General features: G+C 43.8%; 1 protein-coding gene across 1 annotated transcript in view; it reads left to right on the forward strand.

Annotated features, from left to right (window-relative positions):
* Nucleotides 1–25719, forward strand: part of GALNT9 (polypeptide N-acetylgalactosaminyltransferase 9) — a 299274-nt gene that overhangs the window by 20860 nt on the left and 252695 nt on the right. The window contains exon 2 of the mRNA XM_075012730.1: nt 20729–20909. Coding sequence (XP_074868831.1) covers nt 20729–20909 — 181 coding nt within the window. The remainder of the gene's footprint in view (nt 1–20728; nt 20910–25719) is intronic.

Here is a 25719-nt window from a genome sequence, read left to right on the forward strand (position 1 = left end):
AGCACTGGCAGCTGAGGGTACTTGGCTAATCATAAGATCAGGCCTTTTCTAAGCAAATTAAAGCTTGTCTCTGCTACTGGAAAATTGACACTGCTTGATCAACCCACTGGGGATCAATTGAGTGGGTCTAGTGAAGACCTGCTAAATTGACCACAGATTGTTCTCTCATTAACTCTTATTCTCCACTGGAAAAGGAAGAATAAGGGAAGTTGACAGGAGAGTTTTTCCCATTACCATCCTGGGACATAGAAACTGCAATAAATGGACCTAAGCTATGTCAATTACAGCTACATTATTCACATAACTGGAGTTGCATAACTTAGGTTGACTTACCCTGTAGTGTAGACCTGCTCTTTATGTAAAATCAGGGTAAAGCAGATTCTAATAAAGCTTTTATTTATTCACACATTCTCCCAAATTAGCATTCCTTTGGCTTTTTGAATTTGGTAAATTACTTGTTACCAATTCCTCTGGGGGTAAAAATGGAATTGAATCACAGAATACTAGGGCAGGAAGGGACTTTAGGAGGTAATCTAGTCCAGACTCCTGTCTAAAGTAGGATCAGCCCTACTTAAATCATCCCATCCAGGACTTTGTTAAGCCGAAACTTAAACATCTCTAAGGATGGAGATTCCACCGCCTCTCTAGGTAACACATTCCAGTGCTTCAGCAATCTCCTGGTGAAATAGTTTTTCCTAATATCCAATTTACATATCTCCCTCTGTAACTTCAGACCATTGCTTCTTGTTCTACTATGTCACTACTGAGAACAGCGTCTCTCTGTCCTCTTTACAGCCCCTTTCAGAAGGTTGAAGGCTGCTATCAAATTGCTCTTCACTCTTCTTTTCTGCAAAGTAAATAAGCCCAAGTCCCTAAGTCTGTCCCCATAAGTCATATAATCCAGCCCCCTGATCATTTTCATTGCCCTGTGCTGGACCTGCTCCAATGCATCCACATTCTTTCTATACTGGGGGCCCAGAACTGGATGCAGTACTGCAGATGTGGCCTCACCAGTGCCAAATAGAGGGGAATAATAACTTCTCCAGATCTGCTGGAAATGCTCCTCCTAATTCACCCCAATATGCCATTAGCATTCTTCGCTACAAGGGCTCACTCTTTACTCATATGTAGCTTCTCATCCACTGTAATCCCCAGGTCTTTTTTGCTGATCTGCTACTTAACCAGTCAGTTCCCAGCCTGTAACAATGCTTGGAATTCTTCCGCCCTAAGTGCAGGAATTTGCAGTTGTCCTCGTTGAACCTCATCAGATTTCTTTTGACCCAATCCTCCAATTTATCTAGGTCATTCTAGACCCTATCCCCACCCTACAATGTATCTACCTGTCTCCCTAGCTCAGTATCATCCACAAATTTGGTGAGGGTGCAGCCCATCCCCTCATCCAGGTTATTAATAGAGATTTTGAAAAATACCAGCCCTAGAACTGATCCTAGGGGTACGGCACTTGAAACCAACCACCAACCAGATGTTGAGCCATTGATCACTACCCATTGGGCCCTACCATCTAGCCAGGTTTCTGTCCACCTTACAATCCATTTATTTTATCCTTAAATTGTGGGCAAGAGCACTGTGGGAAACTGTATCAAATCTTTACTAAAGATAAGATATATCACATTCCTTGACTTTCTCATGTCCACGGAGCTAGTTACCTCATCATAGAAGCTAATCAGATTGTTCAGGCATGACTTGCCCTTGGTGACTCCATGTGACTACTCTTGGTCATTTTCCCTTCTTTCAAGTGCTTCAAAATGGATTCCTTGATGATTATTCCTGGGACAGAGGCAAGATTGACTTGTCTATGGCTCCCTGGATTGTCTTTCTTTCCTTTTTTAAAGATGGGCATTACAGCTGCCTTTTTCCAGTCATCCAAGACATCTCCTGATCTCCACAAATTTTCAAAGGTAATGGTAAACAAGAAAATTGCCTTGTTTGCATCCTCAATATCCTGTCAATTAACCTGTGTTCCTTTTCACTCTTTGTGGGCTGATAACAATATTACTGGGCATCTCTGAAAAGGGTTCTGCTATATAATAATCACATGGGATCAGCAGGGGATATGGGAAGGAAAGCAAGAACAGCTATTCTGTATAATGACCACACGTGGGCAGCCAGGGGAAGGAAAGTAAGGGTTGGTTTTGCCAGGAAAATAGGATGTTCCTGGAATGTGTTTGTTTCTCATAAAACTACACAGAAAAGAGACAGAATCACTAGGCAGGTGAAAGGGACTGTTTGGGGGTGTGGACATCTCCCATGGCTGTGCCTGCTGGAGCTTCAGTGGCCATGGAGAGGCGCTTCTCACCTGACCAAAACCTGCTCTACTGAGAGAGGGGTGGGGTAGTCCTGTCTCTCCAGGGCAGCCTGCATACAGAACCCCTCATCCAGAGACCAGGAGCAGAGCAATGTGGAGTAAATCTAGAAGATTACAAAATAATAAAAACATACATGACCCCTTGAAAAAAGGAAAGTAATTTACATGTCGGGTTTTCCGTTAGAAAGGTGGAATGGTGATGGAATGAGTTACACTATCAACATCCAAAGATTTATTTCAAATTACTGGTGGACACTAGTTTTATATGTATAGGCCTCTAGTGTTTGTTTCTATCTGTTACACTGGTATTGCTTTAGTGAATCAATTGAGTGAATTCCTGGTTTGTACCATGATAAGTGAGGAGAGACTCAGGCCTTAAAGTCCAGTGGGCTTCCTCATCACACAGACCTTCTTTAATAATTTTGTTACAAATTTGGGGACACAATGATTTGATAAATAGACTTTTTCAATAGAAATTTAGCTTTTCTCATCCACTTTAGTCCTCAAAATTACCATACAAAGTGGATTCCTAAGCTTTTCCTGTTAGATTGTGGAATTTGAGCTACTTTTCTGCTACAAAGATGTAGCTATGTTCATTTACAACTTGACCTACTGGCTCATAGAACAATCTTCCTGTAGCAAACTGAATGATATATAGGTATTAAAAAAAAGGAAGATGAAGAGGCATGACAGGCAGTGGCAGATGGAGAGAAGTCCAAGCACATGCAGGAGCAAGATAAGAGAATAAAAGCAAAAGAGGAGAGGGAAAAAGAAAAGATAAAAATGCTAGGCAAATGCAGGCTTCAAAACAAAACTCCCTGTGAGAGACTTAGAGGCACCTGACAAAACGGCACAAAAATGTAGTGCAAGAAAAATACGTGTACTTACAGATGTTAAGTAGATGGTCTGTCAAGGAAATGAGAATGCTAGGAAGCCAGTTGTCAGTGTGAAAGGAGAGTATGTCATCCATAAACAGAGTAGAAAACAATATCACAGTGGAAACCAAATGGAAGTGATAGGGCCCTATCCAGCAGCTATCAAAATCAATGGCCAAAGTTGTGCTGATTTCAATAGAATCAAAACTGTCCTTAGGGAGTGGTCCTAATGGGGTACTCAAAAAAGACAACATCTGAAATGGGGTGTGGTGGTATCTTTTATTGGACCAACTTCTGTTGGTGAAAGGGACAAGCTTTTGAGTTTACACAGAACTCTTCTTCAGTTTACTTCAGAACTCTTATTGCCATCTGCTCATAGAATAAGGGGACTTCGAAGTAGGCGGGGTCCTTTCGAAAAGGAGCCTCGTCTGGACGAGCCGCGCGGCGGCGAGCTGCGTCAATTTCGAAGTGCCGCGGCTGCCCACATGCTAATGAGGTGCTGAATATGTATTTCAGTGCTTCATTAGTAAACTTCGAAATGGCCATTTAGATGGCCATTTTGAAGTTTGGGGCTAGTGTAGACATAGCCTATGTGCCTTAAGTCAAGTTACCACAGGTTCTATAATGCAGGGGATCAGTTGAGGAAACCCTCCCATCGACTTCCCTCACTCTTCTTGTCAGGGGTAGAGTGACAGGGTCAACCAGAGATCAATCTGCGGTTGATTCCCGTGGTCTTCACTAGACCCACTAAATTGCCTATGGATCGATTTCAGAGCAACAATCCAGGCTATAGTGTAGATGTAGCCAAAGTGTGTGCTTAGAGAACAAAGAGCTTTAGCTGTGTTGGAAGTTAGTTAAGACGTGAGTATGGAGTCTTAATAGAAGTAGATCTAGACCTCCCCTAAGATGAGAAGTCTGGAGCAAGATGGGCCAGCACATGACTTACATAGAGAGGCATGTGCATAGCTCTCTGGTTGTGTTTAAAGCCCTTTTTTTTCCTGTGTTATCTGTTGTTGTCACTGTTCAGATTAAATTAAAACCATTGTTTCATAAAACGCTGCTGTGTGTCACTGTATTCTGCGGTGGTCATAAGCTCCTGAAGGAAAGAACCGTAGGAACCCAAGCCCAGTTGGGTCAATAGATGTGAGCACAGTTCACTCACAGGTGAATGAAACCAAACACCTGGTTTGAGAATGGGAGAAACCTGGGATTTCACATTTGGGAAAGTAATGCAGCCAGTGAGGTCAGAGGTGCAGCTTGCCCTGTATCTCTGTAATAAAATGCCCATTGATGTTGATGGGGGTTTTGCTGCATTAAAAAGTACCCTCCTTTGGCTCTTCATTAGTATGCTGGAATTTGTCTCATTCTTCAGTCACATCTGGTTCAGAATTCCTTGCTCCAAATATACAACCTTTCTGTTGACTTGCTGTAATGTGCATTGGTGAGCTCTTCGCCATTCAAAAGATCCTTTACCTATTTATGTAAGAATGTCCTTTAATTTGGCTATTAAAAGTGTGTGTTTGAAGCTCATTAAAGTTTTCAGTCAGACATCTTGGAGCTATTCAGCCAGAGCTCACCTCTCTGTGTCCGACAGCATCTCCTCCTAGGAGCAGTTCTGTTAATGAGCACTTCCCTGCAGGACTTTGTTCCCTTTGGAAAATTAAGACTTGCAGAAAATCCAGTATGTTGATGTAGCCAATCCAATTCATGTTTCTGAATGAGACACCAATCATTACAACAATATGAAATTCACTACTTGGGGAGGCAGTCTGGTCACATATCAGTTGCTGGTTTATACTTCTTTCCATGGGAACTTGCACCTTGATCTATGCTCCTTGATGGGAAATTTCGTGTGTTCCTATGAGTTTAAGAACTATGCTAATAGTAGTTGTAACTGCTGGTAGGGTCACCCAAGCTGGATTGGGGATCAGCTGAAAAGCTATCTGCTGGCAGTCTGGGTTGGGGTCAACAACACCCTCCCCCTCCCGGCACAGGCACCAAGAGTGGCACGCAAGCTGATTTTCATTGGCACGCAAGGCGGGAGCTCAGCCTCACACCTCCTCCCCCATGTGGCCTGGAACTTGCTCAAAGCCATGCTGACTGTGGATTAACAAAAGACCAGCTAATGCCACCAATTGCTATGTAAATCGTAAAGCTCTGCATCTTAATTTATATATTAGATGCTGTTGTAAGTAGAACTATTAGGGTGAGGTCTGACACATGAGAAATTCAGACTTTTAGAAGAGCCAAATAGTTTTAAGACCACTAACCATATTTCTAGCAGACCAAGTGAAGATAATGATCGGGGCAATCGGCTATTATGCTTCAGCTCTTAAAATGCTTACTGGTGGGGTTTGGGAAGGAATTTTTCTTCCATGTAATGTACTGTATTGCTTAATTGGCTAAGAACATGATGATTTGTGTTTGCTTTTTTCTGAAGCCTCAGGTATTATGAACTGCTGGAAACCAAATACAAAACTGATGACACATTCAGAGTTTGGCTTCCTTTAAAAGCAATTATCTGTCAAGCAGCTACATAGACCAGAATTTCAGCCCCACTGGCCTTCTGTCATATGCATGCCACTGTCACCAAGGGAATCTTTGCAAGTTTTCCTGCACTGCTCCATCCTTCTGCATAGAGCACTCAATTAAACATATTTTAGCACTGTAAGACACATGTCCGTTGGGATTTTAAAACTAGGAGATAAATCTTGGCATCAATCATTCAAATTAAAAGAAAATACACCAATATTTCTGTTTCATTGCCTGATCATAAAAATGCATGAAAAACCCCCCCATGACAGCTGTTGTGTAATTTAGAAGGGTGGTGATGATACTGGATTGTCTTTTCCTTTGTCAACTAAAAATGCTCCATGTAGCTTCCTATTGTGGTTTTCCCCAGACTCTTTCTCTTATGGGGCTTGATTCTGTTCCCAAAAAAGTAAATGGCAAAGCTTGGAGGGAGCAGGATCTGGTTTATGATCAGTAGTAGTGGGATCAGTATGGGACTGTTACCTCTTCCTTTCCACAGCATCTGGATCTCTCAGTTCTTGTCTACCAGGAGTCCGTTTATCTCCTTCCAAATTACCTGGCATAATTAGAGAACATTTTCTCATCCCAGGGGAAACAGGCTTCAAATGACTACTCCATAAAAGCAATCAGCTTTGATATTGGATACCCGCACATGTCAATGTAACACCTTTTCCAATTAAAAAATATAATGAATTTTGCATCTGGAGAGGAGGTAGCCTATACAATGCTATTCTGTTTGTCAGACTGATAACAGTCAAAACAAAAAGCAGTCAAGTAGCACTTTAAAGACTAGCAAAATAATGTATTAGGTGAGCTTTGTGGGACAGACCTACTTCTTCAGACCATTTTGCTAGTCTTTAAAGTGCTACTTGACTGCTTTTTGTTTTGATAGTATATAGACTAGCATGGCTCCCTCTCTGTTACTGATAACAGTGTGATGGAGCACCCACAAAAACGTCTGTGCAGGAGGGGCAGCTGTGACTTAGCATTTAAAAATGAACAGAGGATACTGGTTTGCACATGGGATCATCCAGGTCATGAACATAATAGAGGACTTCTGTGATGGATTGACAGAGCCATGTGATTTCCTCTTCTCCCAGGGTTTCTTGCCTCCTTCGAAAACGAAGTCACAAATGTTAGTGCAATAAAATCTGCACTTTTGTGCTCATATCTAGCTCTCCATTACACATTTTTCCTAAACATTTCCTATTATTGCTCCTCCTATGTGGACTGCACGGGAGTTAATCCTGATTTACACCAGCATACCTCAAAGGCAAATGAGTCTCAATATACATACTTGGCATGCCACCAAATCTAGTATGAGGAAGCCTTGTAATTTTAAACCATAGTCCTTCCAGTTGAACAAATAATTGTGCTCTTTCTGTGTGGCTTGCTTACCAGCTTAGCCCAGGGCCACCCCAGAATCTGCATGTTCTGCAAGGCAGATGCCTTTTCTAGTGAATGTTCATCAGGCTGACATTGGAGGAGTGGTGCAAAGGCTTCTCAGCTGGGAAGTCCTCCTTGCTTACATCAGACCTGTTGTCTTATCACAGGCATAAAAAAGAGGGAGATGTTTTCCCAAAGTTTCAGCAACAGAATACTTTCTAAAACTTAGGGCACCTCCAAGTAGGAATGTTGTGCTTTTTATTCCCAAAGTGACATCCATGCAGATGGTGTCCCTCCTGAACCACAAGGGGAGAGAATTTGGGGGTGAAATAAAGTAATAGAAGTCTCTGTAGTAACGAGTGAAACATTCTGGTATCTTATTGTATACATTATGGGTGAAATCCATGTCAGCTGTATAAAATCAAGTACAGTATGGAACAACGGAGAGGAAATATCCTTTGCTAGCCTGTAACAAGAGCCAAAAGCTGCTGTGTACCCCTGCCTCCAGATACAATTCATGTTGTTCAGTGACACACAGATCATTATAGCAATGTGAAATTCACTGCTCTGGTAGACAGTCCAGTCACATATTAGTAGCTGGTTGATAGTTCCTCCCATGGGGACTTGCTCCTGGATCCATGCACCTTGGTAGGATGGCTCATGTGTTCCTCTGACTTTAAGAACTATACTAACAGTTATGTGAGATGGAACAAGACAGATACTGGAGCAACTGGATCCACATAATCCCAGATCCCATGGCCTGAACCTTGTCCTCTCTCTCCGTGGTCTGGATGAGGCCAGCATTCATACCACTTTTTCACCAATGCAAGGATGCATTGGAACTTCTTGTGAGGTTCCCCTGACCTGGCACTGTGCACAAACATCTATGTGAGGCTTAATGAGGGGTAGGGTCTTGTGCTAGTCCTCTATCCCTTGAGTGAATTTTGCATAAAATAGATGCTGAGTATCTGGTGGATTTAGGTAATTGCACAGGACACTGTGTCATTTATAGCAAATAATTATTCTTAACTCTAGTAGCACTTTCTATCTAAGTGTCTCTTGATAAAATGGGAAGATGGAAAATATCAGCTCATTGAAACTAAAATGAGAAATAGATTTTTTTTCAGCTTTTTGTTGGGAAGACTTCTTAGGCCAGGAGAGAACTGAGTAAGAGAGAAAGTCAACCCAGCCTTGCCAATAGCCCATTGGTTAGTGCAGGAGTGAGAAACATTTTACATCAGCCCTCCACCAACCTGGTTTATATATATAAACCTTTTGGTGGATGTAAAAGAATAAGTCTATAGAATATAAAAACTTTATTAATCGATACATAAATGTGAATACACATACACAGAAACAGTAATATATTTCAATATTTTTAATGAGATGGATGAGCCTGAGACCCAGCAGCTGATTGTGCTACACTCCCCTTATGAAAGTTCATGCCCCCCCAAGGGATCCAGCCCCCAGCTTTGCATGAACCACTGGATTATGGAATTCACTTGGAAGGCAGGAGACCAGAGTCATCACTTTTATGAATTGGCCCTAACCACTAGACTAGGCTCTTGTGGAGTGTGCTCTCTCTCTCTCTCTCTCTCTCTCTCTCTCTTTCTCTCTCTCTTTTTTCTTGCTCTCATTTTTCATAAAAAAATTCCCAAAAGGCTTTGTTTTTTTCTTTATCAAAATGGAACTAAATGCTCAAACTACAAAAATATTGGTGAAATGAAAATCTTGTTTGGTCAGCTCTGCTTCAGAATAACCCTTTGTTGTAGGTAAGTGTTACCTTACAATGGAGGAAATATGAGGAACAGAGATTGAGATTCCCATGGCCACCTTTGGGATTTGGTTGGCTATTTCCCCTATGTGGTTTTGGGAATCTTACCGAACAAAGTAAATGATTTGTCCAGCTGCATCCCACTACTCTGTGGTTTAACTTCTAAATCAGTACTAGTTTATCTAGAAACAAAACAAAACAACAAACAAAAGAAACCCATAAATCCCTCCAAGCCTCTTAGTTTAGAAGACTAGGCCAAAATTGACACATGACCAAAGATTGTCGAAGTGGAACCTGAAAAGGCTTCCAGTTATTTGCACTTCTTTTTAATCAGGTTGTGAAGAGCTGTGGTTTGAGTTCAGTAGTATATTATAATTTTATGACTAGGATATAATAATCCATTTGTTAAAGTGAAATTGAAGCTCTTTGGTAAGTTTCCATCAAAAATTTCTACAAAATCTGTACAGCCCCATGAAATGTTTTGATTTCATCCAATTGGCATTAGTTTACAAAGAGCTATACTGTTGGAAAATTTTCAACCAGCTCTGTTAAATAGACAAAACAACAACAACAATTCCTGATTGTACTTTAGCATTGTTGGTTCTGGTCTTTCTTTTTATACATGCAGAATGCAAAAATGTGATACTGCTGTACGTTGGCCAATAGTACAATCCCAGCTCTTTTATTAGGTTAACATAATCCAGAAAAAGAAGATTCCCAGAATACTTCGGAGCAATTTCAGTGAATTGCTTCATAGGAATTTCCTATCAATGAAACAAGTAACAAAGAATAGCAATTCACGGTGAATGGGGCAATGTTTTTTTCATGGCGGAAAATGGCAAATTACGTGGGGGAACATTGACTCTCTAGGGCAGGAGCTGTCTTTGTCAAAGTGTTTGCAAAGTAGCTAGCATGTGTCAGGGGCTACAGTATTCAGGCCACAGTGCTAAGGGGAAGGAGGGCCACACTTGCTACTGCCTGGTCACTTTTTGGATGGTGCTTAGGTAGGGTAGGGATCAGGCTGCGGATGTAGGTGGGTGTTTCACAGAGTAACAGTAGATTCCCCCGAGGGAGTGGAGGCAAATCTATGCCCACAGCAAAACTTTAAACAGCACTTCATAGCCCCTAGTATTTATCACTATTAGCATAGCAGCTACAGGAACCGATCAGCATTGTGTTCCCTGGTGCTGGGTACTGCACTAACTCAGGACTCAGATGAGAACTGAACAGGGAGTGGGGCTGAGGAGGGAATGGGGTAAGCTGCAGCTCCCATGGAAGAGAAGCCCCAAAGGCATTGTGGTTCAGGCTCCCCACTGAGAAACAATGTCTCCATGACCCTCCAAATGCAAGGGGGAGGCAAGAGTGATTGGCTGCTGGCCGCTGACCTCTACCCACAGCAAATTTGATACCTTCCATGCCAACAGAGCTACTCCGGCCAACAATGAGGAGCGTTGCGCAGCCAGAGCAGTGTTGGCACCATATCCACCCACTCCCATTTGTTCTGGAGAGGGTGTTCCTGGGTTCTACACCCAAGGCTCAGGTAGCTTGTGTTAGGCCACATGAGGGAGCCTTAGTAAGTTCCCTCGCTGCAGGGATGTAGTCCAAGAAGCTGTCCAGCCCACAGAGGAATAGGATGGGCAGTATCAACCAGACAGTGTTGTATAAATGTTTCAGCTCATGGCCAAAGAAAGGAACAAAGGATTCACACCTGCTTCATAATTTGTGGGAGTGTTCTGGATCCTTGAGGCTTTTGTTTCGATTTGCTCCTATCGCTACAGAATGCTGTATGGAAACAAAGTCTCCAGGTGCTCTGCACCTGCATTTGGCAGCACCATGTAACGTGGAAAGGAGCATGTAGCATTTGCATGCTGATCTAACACAATGATGACAATCTGCAATGCTTGTCAAAGCTGGAAAAGATGGTGTGCCTGCCTCCCAAAACTGCCTGATGTTGAATGTTTTTATCCAGTTTAGCTGAGCTAACTCTTGATTTCCCTTCGTGTTTTTGATACCATATTCTTATTGCCTTATTCCTAAGGCGATTCTGTGCCAACTTCTGGCATTGACCCTGCAACTCCTGCAGCTGACCTGGTACCAGATGTAGAGGTTATCCTCTCCTTTGGACTATATCAGTAAAGCCGAGAGGGGGACACTGGCATCTGGGCAGCCCGGGGTCCCAAAAAAAATTGCCCAGGTTTGTGCCTGGAGAGGTACTCCAGCATGGTTTAACAGTGTTGAACCAACACGGGAGGTAACAGATACTGGTTATAACCTCTTGCTCGATTGGCGTAGGGAACAAGTGCCAGGGGTTGCCTTCGACAGTGGGAGAGATCATCGCATCTCACTGGACAGTCACAGCCCGCCTCAAGCTGGGCAGCCCCCAGCCAGTAGGGTACTGTCCTGCCACAGTTCACCTGCCTCACTGGGTGCGTGAGGCTTAAGGTTCCCAAACCTGACAAGTGACTGAAATTTGAGCACCAGGCAAACCAATAAGAAAATCAACAAGAAAAGGAAGCCATCAAAGCTTTAAGCTTGCTTGCTGGAATGTGCAGACCATGCTGACCGGTTTGACTGAAGATCTTCAGGAGATCAGCGACACCCGAAAGACCACTGTCATCAATGAGAAACTAAAGAGGCTCCAAGTTGACTTTGCTGCTCTGCAAGAGACGCGACTCGCAGATTTGGGATCTCTAAAGGAAAAGGACTACACCTTTTTCTGGCAGGGTAAAGCCCAAAAAGAACCTGGGAGCCTGGTGTTGGCTTTGCCATCAGAAACACCCTTCTACAAATGGTGGAATTAGTCATGGGTGGATCAGAAAGACTCCTTCAGGTCATACTTCAAACTTGCGCCGGTCCTGTCCACCTGATCGGCACTTACACTCCAACCCTTTTCGCCACACCAGAAGTAAAAGACAAGTTCTATGACGTGCTTAGTGCTGCCGTAGCGCAAATACCTGCTCGTGAACAACTGTACATTTTGGGTGACTTCAATGCAAGAGTTGGAGCCAATCGTGACTCCTAGGCTTCCTGCTTAGGCCACTTCGGTGTGGGAAAAATGAATGAAAACAGACAGCATCTTCTCGAACTTCACATGTGCCACAATCTGTGCATCACAAACACATTTTTCCAAACCAAGCCACAGCACAGTGTGTCATGGAGACACCCACACTCGAAAAACTGGCATCAACTAGACGTAGTCATCAGTAGGCGTCATAACCTCAAAAACGCCCTTCTGACATACATCTATCATAGTGCCAACTGTGATACAGATCACTCGCTAGTTTGCTCTAAACTCAAGGTGAGACCCAAGAAGCTGTACCACTCTAAACCAACTGGAAGGCCCCACATTGATGCCAGAAAGACGGCAAACTCAGAGAGAGCTGAAAAGTTCAGAGAGACCCTCGAGGAGAATCTGCGCAGCAGCCCCAGGGGGTGCTGATGTGACATCCAGATGGCAGCATCTGAGGGATACAATTTACAGCACAGCCTTGTTAGTGTTTGGAAGAAGAACCAGAAACATAAATGATTGGTTCGAAGTTAACTCCAATGAGATGATTCCAGCCATCGAAAAGAAGCGTGCTGCACTCCTGGAGTACAAACGCTCACCAAGCCAGAGTACCCTGCAAGCACTCAGAGCAGCCAGACAAACAGTACAGCAGACAGCCAGGCGCTGTTCCAACAACTACTGGCTCGAGCTATGCAGCAGCATCCAGACCAGTGCTGACTCTGGTAATCTCAGGGGAATGTACGAGGGCATCAAGAAGTCATTAGGACCCACCCAGAACAAGATGGCACCTCTGAAATCCAAGTCTAGTGAAGTAATCACTGACAAAGCCAAACAGATGGAGCACTGGGTCGAGCACTACTGCGAGCTGTACTCGTGCGAGAACATTGTGGTTGATACAGCCCTCGATGCTGTCAAACTCCTACCAGTAATGGATGCACTGTATCAGGAACCAACTGTGGACGAACTGAAGAAAGCCATCAACAGCATTGCAGTAGGAAAGGCCCCTGCTCAGGATGGTATACCACCAGAGGTAATCAAGTGTGCCACGGACACCCTCCTGGAACCCCTACATGAGCTACTGTGCCTGTGCTGGAGAGAGGGAGAGGTTCCACAGGATATGCGCGACACTAACATTGTAACCTTGTATAAGAACAAAGGAGACAGAAGCAACTGCAGCAATTACTATGAAATCTCCCTCCTAAGCATCACTGGTAAACTGTTCGCTCGCGTCATCCTCGGCAGATTCCAGAAGATTGCTGAGAGGGTGCATCCTGAATCACAGTGCGGATTCCGTGCAGAGAGATCTACCATGACATGGTCTTCTTTCTGAGGCAGCTGCAGGAGAAATGCAGGGAGCAGAGGAAGCCATTCTATATTGCTTTCATTGACCTGACCAAGGCCTTCGATGATCCAGTCTTTCCACGAAGACATGAGAGGAACCATCCAATATGATGGCACGTTATCGGGTATTTTCAGCATCAGGAGTGGCGTCAAACAAGGATGCATCCTTTCTCCGACATTGTTCGGGATCTTCTTCGCACTCCTCCTGAAGCACGCCTTTGGATCTTCAACAGAGGGCATATTTTTGCACACAAGATCTGATGGGAAACTGTTTAATCTTGCAAGGCTGAAAGCTAAGTCTAAGGTGCAGGAAGTCCTCATCAGAGATATGCTGTTCCCAGATGATGCTGCTGTAGTGTCACACACAGAAGACCAGCTTCAGAAACTGCTGGATCAGTTCTCCAAAGCATGCAAGGACTTCAGGCTTTCCATCAGCCTAAAGAAGACAAACGTACTTGGTCAGGATGTTGCTGAACCTCCATCAATCAGCATTGACAACTATTTTTTAGAGGCTGTCCATGAGTTCGTTTAGCTCGTGTCCACCATCACTGACACCCTGTCATTGGAGACTGAGCTAAATAGGAGGATCGGAAAAGCAGCCACAACTCTGTCCAGACTCAGCAAGTGAGTGTGGAATAACATCAAGTTGTACATCCACACCAAAATGCAAGCCTACAGAGCCTGCATCCTCAGCACCCTCCTTTACGGCAGCAAGTCTTGGACCCTGTATGCCCACCAGGAAAAGAGGCTGAACGTCTTCCACTTGCGCTGCCTCAGGCGCATCCTTAGAATATCATGGAAGGACAGAGTGCCCAACAACGCCGTCCTTGAGCAAGCTGGACTCCCAGTCACACACACCCTGAGGCAGCAGCGACTCCGCTGGCTTGGCCATGTCCACAGGATGAATGATGGAAGGATCCCAAAAGACATCCTGTATGGTGAGCTAACCTCTGGCAAAAGACTTCCCGGATGCCCCCAGTTGCGCTACAAAGATGTTTGCAAGAGGGACCTCAGGGAGGTAGACATCGAGCCGGACAGCTGGGAGGAGCTGGCAGATGATCGCAGCAGATGGAGGCAGGAACTACACAAGGGCCTTCAGAAGAGTGAGATGAGGATCAGACAGCTAGCAGAGAAGCGAGCCCACAGAAAGCACAGTAAGGACCTGCCAGATACCCACTACACATGCAACAGATGCAGCAAGGACTGTCACTCTCGTGTGGGCCTTCACAGTCACAGTCGGCGGTGCAAATGATGATCCCAAATGGAACTACGAAGGGCGCGATCCATAGTCTACGTAGACTGAAGGATGCCTACTACTACTACTTATTGCACAACTTCCATTTTAAGGTACACATATTTTATTTCCCAGATGTTAATTTTAAGGGGAAACAGAGGACTTGGGGAAGTGGAGGGTAGGGCAGGTATACTCAGATGATGACACGGACCCTCATATTTCTTTCTTGTGAATAAGTAAAAGACTAATTGAGAGAAAGAAATAATAAATGAGGCTTTAAATATGGATACCATCTAAGGCTATTTGATGCATTATCCCTGTGATGCCTGTCTCCATGTAGCCACAGGTTATGCAGCTACACAAGGGCACTTGTGAAGACACCATAGGCCAAATCTCCCATCTGGTGATATTACAAAGGGCCCACAAAGCCAGTCAAATGGGTAGTTTTGGGATTCCTTGACAGAGAATTGGGCACTTGTGGTGTTCATATATACCTCCCCGAGTTCTATTTTACTTGTGGTGTTAGAGAATCTTTATGCTGGTTAGCTTATACCTCAAGTCATGTGTTGCTGTTCTGTGGCCTTCGTCTCTGTCCCTCCATAAAACAAGACACTTTTTTAAAAGTTCTGTTTTGAACCTCCAGTCTTCCCACCTCCCATGCCCACCTAGCCTTGGGGAGTTCTGCTCACACTCACCTATTCTTTCTCTTCTTCTAAGCCAGTCACCAGTCAGACCTAGGGCTCACCTCCCCTGCATCCCACATAACTATAATAAGATTCTGCCAGCATGAGCTTCATGTTTTCCCTTCATTTTGACAGCTCAGTTGGCTTTTTTGCCGAGAGCCATTAGAATTTTTCAATGGTTTGGCCAAGCCGAGAAAGATTTGCTGTCGTGTTTTCTTTGCCCCGCATCCCTTGTGCCCTCAGGACCATAATTCATACTGAGATGATCAAGCATTTCAGGGGCATGATGCTGAAGAACATAACTAGATACTTGGCAATAAACTTGCAAGTTATCGGGGAGATTTTCAACAGCTCAGATAGCCGTCAAGGGCCCAACTTTCACTGAGCTTACTCTCTGCAGTGTTAAGACAAATATTCTCAGATATGAGTGCCAACCATTAAGTGCCTAAATTCACGTTTAGGCACCTAGCAAAGAGTGGCTTGACTTTTTACCGCTGTTTTTTAAAGCAGGCCATTTCTATTTAGATGTCTAAATATTCTTTAAGTATCTCAATTTGGCATATGTCAGCCAGCTCTAGCTATAACTGATTGGTTCTAGGTAGTGAATTATTTGTGTAAGGCTGCTGGACCCAGGTCATCAGCAAGAAGGAATGAACCTGACCTCAAGGGCTAAAGCCTTGTGTTCTACCACCTGAGCTAAGAGGCAGCTGGCTTCCAGCTAAGTCTGTAGAGCAGTCTTCACTCTCCCTCATCAGTGGTCTCTGTGCCCCTGGGGTTACATTTGAAAGATATTCAACTGTACTATCTGTAGACATGCCACTGTACTAGATGCAGAAAATTATTATAAGTAAGTTCATAACTTTTAATAACTTATTGATAGACAAGTCCTCAGCAAATGGAACCATACCATTAAGGCTTGTGATGGGTGATGAGATTATTGATTTGAATCCATCACTAATTTAAGTTTCCGTTTCAATGCGCGATGCACTTAACTATGTATCTGTCAATTATTTCCTATTGACTTTATATTTGTTGTCTTTAAATTGATTTCTGTGGCAGTTAGTGTGTGTGTATGAGTGAGTCCCTCCCCTTTGACACACCAGGGGTAGGAGGGACTAAAGGAAAGAAGGCTTCACAAGCCAGAGGCTAGCAACCAGTGGGAGCTGCAAACAGGGGGCTGTTAAGAGGGGAGTTTGCCTGGGAGTTTGCTTTGTGGGGAGCCCCATATTATTTATTTGATTTCTTTTTTTTATATATAGTTTTGTTTCTCTTCTTCCCTTCAAATCAGCTCTAATACCTTCTGAACTAATTCTCTGAAGAAAGGAAAAAAATGGATAGTGACAAGTCTACTGACAAGTCAGCTGTTGTGACCTGCACTGTATGTGCCATGTTTGTTTTCCTCCCAGAAGACAGAAGGGATTTTGTATGTACCAAGTGAAAGCTGGTCCCTATCTTGGAAGAAAAGGTTAGAGGACTTGTGGTGCAAATATCAACCCTTGAGTCCACCAGAGAAGGTGAAGACTTCCTCAGTAGAAGGCATCATTTAGTACTGCAGACACAGCAGGCTGAGCAACCAATGAGGGCAATAGAAACTGAGGAAGAAAACCAGAAGCATGTAACCTCCAAGAGACGAAAGCCAATTCAGTTATCTCCAATTCCTGTAGAGGTAAGAAACTGCTTTCAAGCTCTCTGCACAGGTGATATAGTGGAGAATGCCGTGGCAGAAACCTCTCAGAGAAGGGAACAGAAGAAGACCCCACTGGCTGACAGGCCTGGGATGATTAGTCCTAGGGATGGCAGTTCTATGACCACCACCCCCAAGACCAGAAGACAGGGGGTGGTGGTCAGGGACTCTCTCCTAAGAGTGACTGAGTCATCCACCTGCCATCCAGACCTGGAATCTTCAGAAGTTTGCTGCTTACCAGGAACTAGAATCCAGGATGTGACAGAAAGACTTCCAGAAATCATCAAACCTGCGGATTATTACCCCTTCCTTCTTCTCCATGTAGGAACCAACAACACAGCAAAAAATGATCTTGAGCAGATCACTGTGGATTATGTAACTCTGGGAAGGAAGATAAAATAATATGGAGTGGAAGTGGTAGTCTCATCTATCCTTCCTGTTGAAGGAAGGGGTCCAGGCATTGATCGTCAAACCATGGAACCATCGTCAAACCATGGAAGTAAAAGCGTGGCTGCGCAGGTGGGGTTGGAGAAAGGGATTTGGTTTCTTTGACCATGAGATTCTGTTTCGAGAGCAAGGATTGCTAGGAAGTGATGGGATCCACCTAATGAAGAAAGGAAAGAGCATCTTTGTAGGCAGGCTTGCAAACCTAGTGAAGAGCACTTTAAACTAAGTTCATTGGGGGATGGTGACCCAATCCCTGAGGTAGGCAGGGAAGGAAGAAGGTACAACAAAAGAGGACCACCCATTCGAAAGAAGAAAGTAGGCCAATCAGCTTATTATCTAATGTGTTTGTACATGAGTGCAAGAAGCCTGGGAAGCAGACAGGAGGAACTAGAGGTCCTGGCACACTCTAGGAAGTATGCGGTGATGGGAATAACGGAGACTTGGTGGGATGACTCACATAACTGGAGCACAGTCATGGAAGGGTGTAAACTGTTCAGGAAGGACAGGAAGGGGAGAAGAGGAGAAGGAGTTGTGATTTATGTGAGAGAGCAACATGATTGCTCAGAGCAACAGTTTATGGTGGGAGAAAAGACAGTTGAGTATGTTTGGGTTAAGCTTAGAAGCAGAAGCAACAGGGACGATGCAGTGTATGGTGTCTGCTAGAGGCCACCAGATCAGGTAGATGAGGTAGATGAGGATTTCTTCAGACAACTAAGAGAAGCTTCCAAATCACAGGTGCTAGTTCTCATGGGAGACTTTAATCATCCAGACATTTGTTGGGAGACTGATATAGCAGCACACAGACAACCAGGAAGTTTTTGGAGAACACTGGGGATAACTTCCTGGTGCAAGCATTGAAGGAACCAACCAGGAGCCATGTGCAGCTTGACCTGCTGCTCACAAACAGGGAAGAAATAGTAGGAGAAATGGAAGTGGATGGCAACCTGGGCTGCAGTGATCATGAGATGGTAAATTTCAGGATTCTGACAAAAGGAAGAAAGGTGAGCAGTAAAATACAGACCCTTGATTTCAGAAGAGCAGACTTCAACTCGCTGAGAGAACTGATGGTCAGGATCCCCTGGGAAGCTAATATGAAATGGAAGGGTGTTCAGGAGAACTGGCAGTATTTTAAAGAGGTCTTACGGAAGGCACAGAAACAAACCATTCTGATGTGAAAAGCAAATATGGCAGGCAACCAGCTTGGCTTAAGAAGGAAATACTTGGTGAGCTTAAGCTCAAAAAGGATGTGTATAAGAAGTGGAAACTTAAACAGATGAGTAAGGAGGAGTATAAATATATGGCTGGAGAATGCCAGGGGGTAATTAAGAAAGCAAAGCACAACTGAAATTGTAGTTAGCAAGGAATGTGAAGGGCAACAAGAAGGGCTTTTACAGGTATGTTAACAATAAGAGGGTTTGGGGCCATTACTGGATGAGGGAGGTAACCTGGTGACAGATGATGTGGGAAAGGCTGAAGTATTTAGTGCTTTTTTTGCCTCAGTCTTCACAGACAAGGTCAGCTCCCAGACTATGGTATTAGGCAATGCAGTATGGGAAGCAGGTGAGCAGGCCTCAGTGGGGAAAAACAGGTTAAGAGCTATTTAGAAAAGCAGGACGCACACAAATCCATTGGTCCAGATTTAACAGATCCAAGGGTATTGAGGGAATTGGCAGATATCATTGCAGAGCCTTTGACTATTATGTTTGAAAACTTGTGGAGATTGGGAGAGGTCCCAGATGATTGGGAAAAGGCCATTGCAGTGCCCGTCTTTAAAAAAGGAAAGGGCAATCCAGAGAACTATGGATCGGTCAGCCTCACTTCAGTCCATGGAAAAATCATGGAGGAAATCCTCAAGGTATCCATTCTGGAGCAGTTGGAAGAGGGGAAACTGATCAAGAGTAGTCAACATGGATTCACCAAGGGCAAGTCGTACCTGACCAATCTGATTAGCTTCTATGTTGAGGTACCAGTCTGAGTGAAGATGGGGAAGTCAATGGATGTCATATACCTTGACTTTAGCAAAGCTTTTGATACAGTTTCCCACAATATTCTTGACCATAAATTAAGGAAGTATGGATTGGATGCATGGACCGTAAGATGGATAGAAAACTGGCTTGACAGACAGACCCAACAGATAGTGGTCAATGGCTCAGTGTCTGGCTGTCAGTTGGTTTCAAGTGCAGTGCCCCAAGCATCAGTCCTATGGCTGGTACTGTTCAACATCCTTATTAATGATCTGAATGAGGGACTGGATTGCACCCTCAGCAAATTTGCAGCTGACACTAAGCTAGGGGGTCAGGTAGATACATTGGAGGGTAGGGACCTAGACAAACTGGAGGATTGGCCAAAAGAAATTTGATAAGGTTCAACAAAGACAAGTGCAGAGTCCTGCACTTGGGACAGAAGAATCCCAAGCACTGTTACAGGCTGGAGACTGACTGACTAACTACCAGAACAACAGAAAAGGACTTGGGGATTACAGTGGGTGAGAGGTTGGATATGAGTCAACAGTGTGCCCTTGTAGCCAAGAAGGCTAATGCCATATTGGGGTGCCTTAAGAGAAGCATTTCCAGCAGATCTGGAGAAGTTATTATTCCCCTCTATTTGGCACTGGTGAGGCCACATCTGCAGTGTTGCATCCAGTATAGAAAGGATGTGGATGCATTGGAGCAGGTCCAGCAGAGGGCAATGAAAATGATCAGGGGGCTGGAGCATATGACTTATGAGGACAGACTTAGGGACTTGGGCTTATTTAGTTTTTGGAAGAGAAGACTGAGGGCTATTTGATAGTGGTCTTCAACTTTCTGAAAGGGGATTCTAAAGAGGAGGGAGAGAGACTGTTCTTAATGATGACAGGTGACAGAACAAAGAGTAATGGTCTGAAGTTACAGAGGGAGAGGTATAGGTTGGATATTAGGAAAAGCTATTTCATTAGGAGGGTGACGAAGGACTGGAATGCGTTACCAAGAGAAGTGGTGGAGTTTTTAAGTCCTGGCTTGACATAATCATGGCTGGGATGATTTAGATGGGGTTGATGCTGGACTAGACCTCCTGAGCCCCCTTCCAGCCCTAGAATTCTATGATTCTTGAAATTAGCATTAACATGTTAGTCAATAAAACTTACTGGGTGCACTGTTTAATGGCTAATATTTCCTGTGGAGAGTCTGGGTCTGATCTTCTCAGTATTTGTTTGAGTAAAAACAATGGTGTCGATGCTTAAATACCTAGCAGTGAATGTTAGTCTGGTATTCCTAAAGGTAACATTTGCTCAGATCCTCCTTTTTTCATCCAGTCATTGCATGCTTTCTTAATCAACTCCCTGAACTGATTACTATTGAATTAATTGTTTTTAAAAAACAAACATGTATACACACCTCTATTGGTACCCCCTCTTCAATGTTGTATCAATTGCTTTTATTTTTTCTTTTTTTCTTTCTAGGTCTAGCCAAGCCCATGGGACTGGTTGAAGGTCCAGGAGGTTTGGGCCAGGGAGGAATGGCTGCTACCTTGAGAGATGACAGCCATGAATCTGAGACTAAGTATGAAGAATATGGTTACAATGCCCAGCTCAGTGACAGGATATCACTGGATAGGTCCATCCCTGACTACAGACCAAAAAAGTGAGTCGAATACTATATTTTCATGAGTGCAAGTGACTATTGTTCCCCTAACCATGGCAGCAGCTCTGGTTGCTTGCCTTTTGTTCAGTGTGAGCTGAAAGGTTAGCCGTATGCACACTCCTAAGTTTAATGAAAGCTGGAAAGACCAACATCAGCCTCTATAGCTAACTTTGCAAGAAATGACGCAGTAGCCATGTCCATGTGTTTAGATCAGTAATAGCTTCAAAGTGCAAGGTTTGCTGAGCTTTATTCACTAAAACCATAGCAACAGCGAAGTGAGCTCAGGTAGCAGCCCGAGAGGGCTCTGTCTATGCCGCTTTGATTCATGTACCATGAAACATGTGGTAGTGCCAAAAACCAAAAGTGGTGCAGTGTTATAGGTGCTGATTGTTTAAGACTGAAAATCAAATGCTTTGTGTTTAATTGCACTTGGGGTGTTCTTATGAAATAACTGGAGAGGCAGAGTATTTACTCATCAATATATTGTGATGAAAAAAGTAATAAGGCAATGACACAGGACCCTTTAATTACAGACAGGGATGCACTTAAGATTGTTTACTGTCTGTGGAATGTGTATATTTGCACTATAGTATTACATTCTTCACATGTCTACACTGCGTTTGACATGGCAATTATACATTTAATATTTTTACTGATTTATTATAGGTTGGTTAAGTGCCTTTCAAATCTCTCGTATTTATATCATTATGCATGCTCCAGAAAAGTCATGAGCTTAGTCATTCTGAGAATGACAATCAGTAAATGTATTAATGCAGTGAACATCAGCAGCAATGCTTGGCTGCTCTCAGTAGACAGAACTGAAAAGAATACTTAATTTCTAATAATAATTTTCTTTTAAAATCCCCATTGGGGTTCCCAGGCAGAAGTGAAAGTTAAATAAAAATACCTCATTATGTGGGGAGAAAAGTTTAGTCTACCACAACAGTTATGTTCCATGAGTGGATTACAATTTTAGAAAGCTTTCAGACAATTTCAAGAAGCCAGAAACTAAGTTTAGCAAAACAAAATTTCAGTCTAACCACAGATTTCTTCAGATGTTATGTGCCAGTCCAGAACCAGAATTGCAGACTCATGCGTTCATGTGCTAAGATACTTGGTGTGGAAAAGTGACTTTAAATTATGAAGATGAGAGGGAGATTGAGACTGTGCATGTGTGTGAGAGAGAGAGAGGGAAGGAGGGGGAGGAGAATATTTTTTAGCTGTTACACCTGGTTTACGTGTGATGAAAATCTAACATGGGATTTGTCTGGAGAAAGGTTAAATCTTCCAGTATGGGATTATCTTGTAATCACTAGAAACGTATATTAAGATTTAACGCCATTTAAAGATTTAAACACCATTGATGTCAATGGGAATTTTTTCAGTTGACTTCAGTGGGCTTTGGATCATGTCTTGTTAGCTGATAAACTCACATGGTTAGTAAATGGGGGTGGGTGAACCACAAAGAAGGTACCAAGAAGCCAAAGTTGCAAAGCTTGGACCAGCTGCTATATACTCCAAAATGCAGAGGTGTGAGGTTTTGGTAATGCTCAAATTTGGATTTAGGGTCTGTCTTGGCTCTACTTAAAAGCTTTGACTATTGATTCAGATATGCATCACAGTTATTCCAAACCTTTTGGGTGCCCCATTTGAGCAGGGACTCCCATAAGATTCTCCTGTCTCATTAACAGCAACGAAGGGTCCTGTGGCACCTATAGACTAACAGGAAAGTTTTGAGCATGAGCTTTCGTGAACACAGACTCACTTCATCAGATGCACAGTGAGTCCGTGCTCATGAAAGCTCATGCTCAAAACTTTTCTGTTAGTCTATAAGGTGCCACAGGACCCTTCGTTGCTGTTACAGATCCAGACTAACATGGCTACCCCTCTGATACTTGTCTCATTAAATGTCTGAAATACCATGAGAGCGGCTTTCTGGGTGGTATTTTGACACTCTTGGAGTGGTTCTAGTTAGGCTTGGATACATCAGTATCTGCACGTGGCCAAACCTCAACAAACCTTTAGTCTGAATTTGCTTTGAAAAATGAGTGAAAATTCAGGACTGAGGCTGATATCATTTGGAGAGTTTTATCTATGTGTCTCAGAGGGAGATCCTACTTCCATTCAGTGCCATATTTCATTGGATTGCACTTTTCTGCTGTGAGTCTCACAAGCAGCATTGTTTTGATTCTAGAAACTACAGGCACATAACACCAGATGTGCCTGGGAACTCTCACTTTGATACCCACATGATCCAGGTACTGCCACAAAAGAAGGGAGCAGAACAAAAACTAGTATCAATTACTTTTTTGACTTCTCTGCTGTTCAGTGTTATACCTGAATATTGTACTCTGAGAAATCTACAGGTTGCATCTCCCTGGTCCAGCCTGGTTCGGGACCTGACAGGTCCCAAATGACAGCATTTGCCAGACAAGGGGAGGTCCAGGGCTTCTGCCCCAGCCAGCCCCAACCCCCTGCTCCCAGGGGGACTCTGGGCTTCGCTGAGCTGCCACAAGCTTTGGCAGATGGGAGCTCTGGTCCCAGCCCAGAACTGTGGGAGGCTTTAGTGGGGCTCCAGCCCCAGACTAGAGCTGCAGCAGGGGGTGGGGTGGGGGGCTCCACCTACAGCGCTCTCTTCAAGTGGGATCCCTCTGCTCTGGTGGGTGCTCTGCCCTCTGCCTGCCATGGTGCAGCAGGGCCAGCAGGGACTTCAGCTCTGGTGCATGCCAGGCTGCCAATCACTGCTCTGGACCCAGCCCCTGCCCTGGGACTCTGTGGTCCTGCAACGTCTGTGGTCCAGCTGGCAGATGAAAGTACCAGATTTAAGAGGTATAACCTGTGCTATGGTGTGACCACAGAGCAGTTTCGTCCCTACACTATGGCTGAAATTTTCAAAGCAGAAGAAGGGGTTTAGATGGCCAGTTTTCATTAGAAATTAGTGATAGGAAGTGTGCAGATCACACCCCGCAATTCTTATGTGTATCCTCAGATCGTTTCTTAGGCTCTGGAGTAATAGCTCCATTTTACAGATGAAGAGCTTGGTAGAATTAATGTCCACAGATCAGACAGGAAGTCTGTGGCTGTTCTCTGAGCTGGATCCACAACTCCTGAGTCCCACACCAGCACAGTGTCCTCTACACCATCCTTCTTGTCCAATCTAACTTCCATTTTGCTCACTCAAACTCCCTCATATGCGCACACCTGAAGTAGAGCCACCAATGGGGGCGAGGGTGCAGCAAAGGGGAAACTACCCTGGGGCCAGGCGATTCAAAAAACAGTAGCAGCAGCTGGAACCCCAGGCCCTTTAAATCACCACCAGAGCCCCACACAGTGCACGTTAGGTAGTCCCGAGGACAGCCTGCTGAAGGCTAGTCCAAACTCCGCCCCTTCTGCCTGAGGTTCCCGCCACTGCTGGGGACATGGAATTGCTCACTTCTGCACCTTGCGCTGGGGCCCAGCAAGTCTGTCCATCCCACTAACCTGAAGATGCCAACTGGGGACATTTTTGATGAGCTCTCTGTGTGCATGGATTATTTGACCCAATTTAGGTATGTGAATACAGTTCATCCATGAAAATATGGATGTTGTAACATGTAAATAGACCAACTCAGCACCTATTACTGGTCCTTTGAAAAAAAAGGTGCCTTTAAATATTGACTTTCATATTTTAACTACTGTAGATGTCACCACTTTTGTCCACCTTCTATACAGAGATAGGGTAAGCATTCTAGTTGTGATTCTTCCTAGTACACCTTAAGTAAGTGTACAGCTATGCCATGGATTTTCTGAATGCATTTTTAATTCATGCAGGAAACCAGAAAGGCATGTCTCATAGAGGGGACATACAGCCAGATGGAATCAATGCCAGGAATATTAAATTGTAGCAACTCCTGATGTTGTTCCATTTCAAAGAAATCTGCATGCCTGTGTACTCCTGCCAGCAAGCTGCTTTTCCTGAATGTTTGCATTTCTCTGCTTTCCCACCTGCTGATGTCGTCTGACCTTCAAATGCAAAGGCCAAACAGCCCTTCCCAGAAATGGGGAAACACTAATACAACACAAGGCATTTCATTTTCAGGTGCCAAATGGGATTAATTGTGATAAATAGTTCACTTAAAATTACAGTCCTTTTGACTGCAATAAATGTCGCCTTTTGACCTAATCATGGTGTAAGAAACATATCGCTATTCTCTCTTCTCTTGGCTCCCAGATACACCAGAGGAAGTTTTTTTTTAATGGATTTTTTATATGAGCTAATTAGATTGGATTGCCAACAGCATTTTGAAAAGCCTGATTTCACAGTGCCTTTCACCTGCACCAGATCTGATGATCATGGAGTTGGACTGGTGACCCTCACTTAGGAATTTTATAGGCCTCCTTTGTCAGTTTCTATGTTCTAGCAATTTAGGACTGTTCAGGTATGTTTACACAGATTTTGAAATAACTTTGCTAGCATCTACACAATGCAACCACTATTTTGAAAGAGTGGTTTGCTTATTTTAAAATAGGCAAACCTCGTTCCATGAGGAATAGCGCCAATTTCACAATAGGGGCTGTGTAGACAGGGTATAGAGCCTATTTTGAAATAAACCATAGTGCACCCAATGGCTCTATTTTGAAACACACTCTGTTGTGTGTAGACATTGTATTTCAAAATAGCTGAGGGTTATTTTGAAATGCATTTTGTGTGTAGCAGCATTATTTCCAAGTAAGCTATTCTAGAAAAACTCTTCTGGAATAGTTTGTTTCAAAATAACACTGCTGTGTAGACATATCCATAATGCTCTGGCAAGATGCAAGAATTAAATAT

This window comes from Carettochelys insculpta, chromosome 18 (assembly GCF_033958435.1).
Source record: "Carettochelys insculpta isolate YL-2023 chromosome 18, ASM3395843v1, whole genome shotgun sequence".
In the NCBI taxonomy this organism is placed as follows: domain Eukaryota; kingdom Metazoa; phylum Chordata; order Testudines; family Carettochelyidae; genus Carettochelys; species Carettochelys insculpta.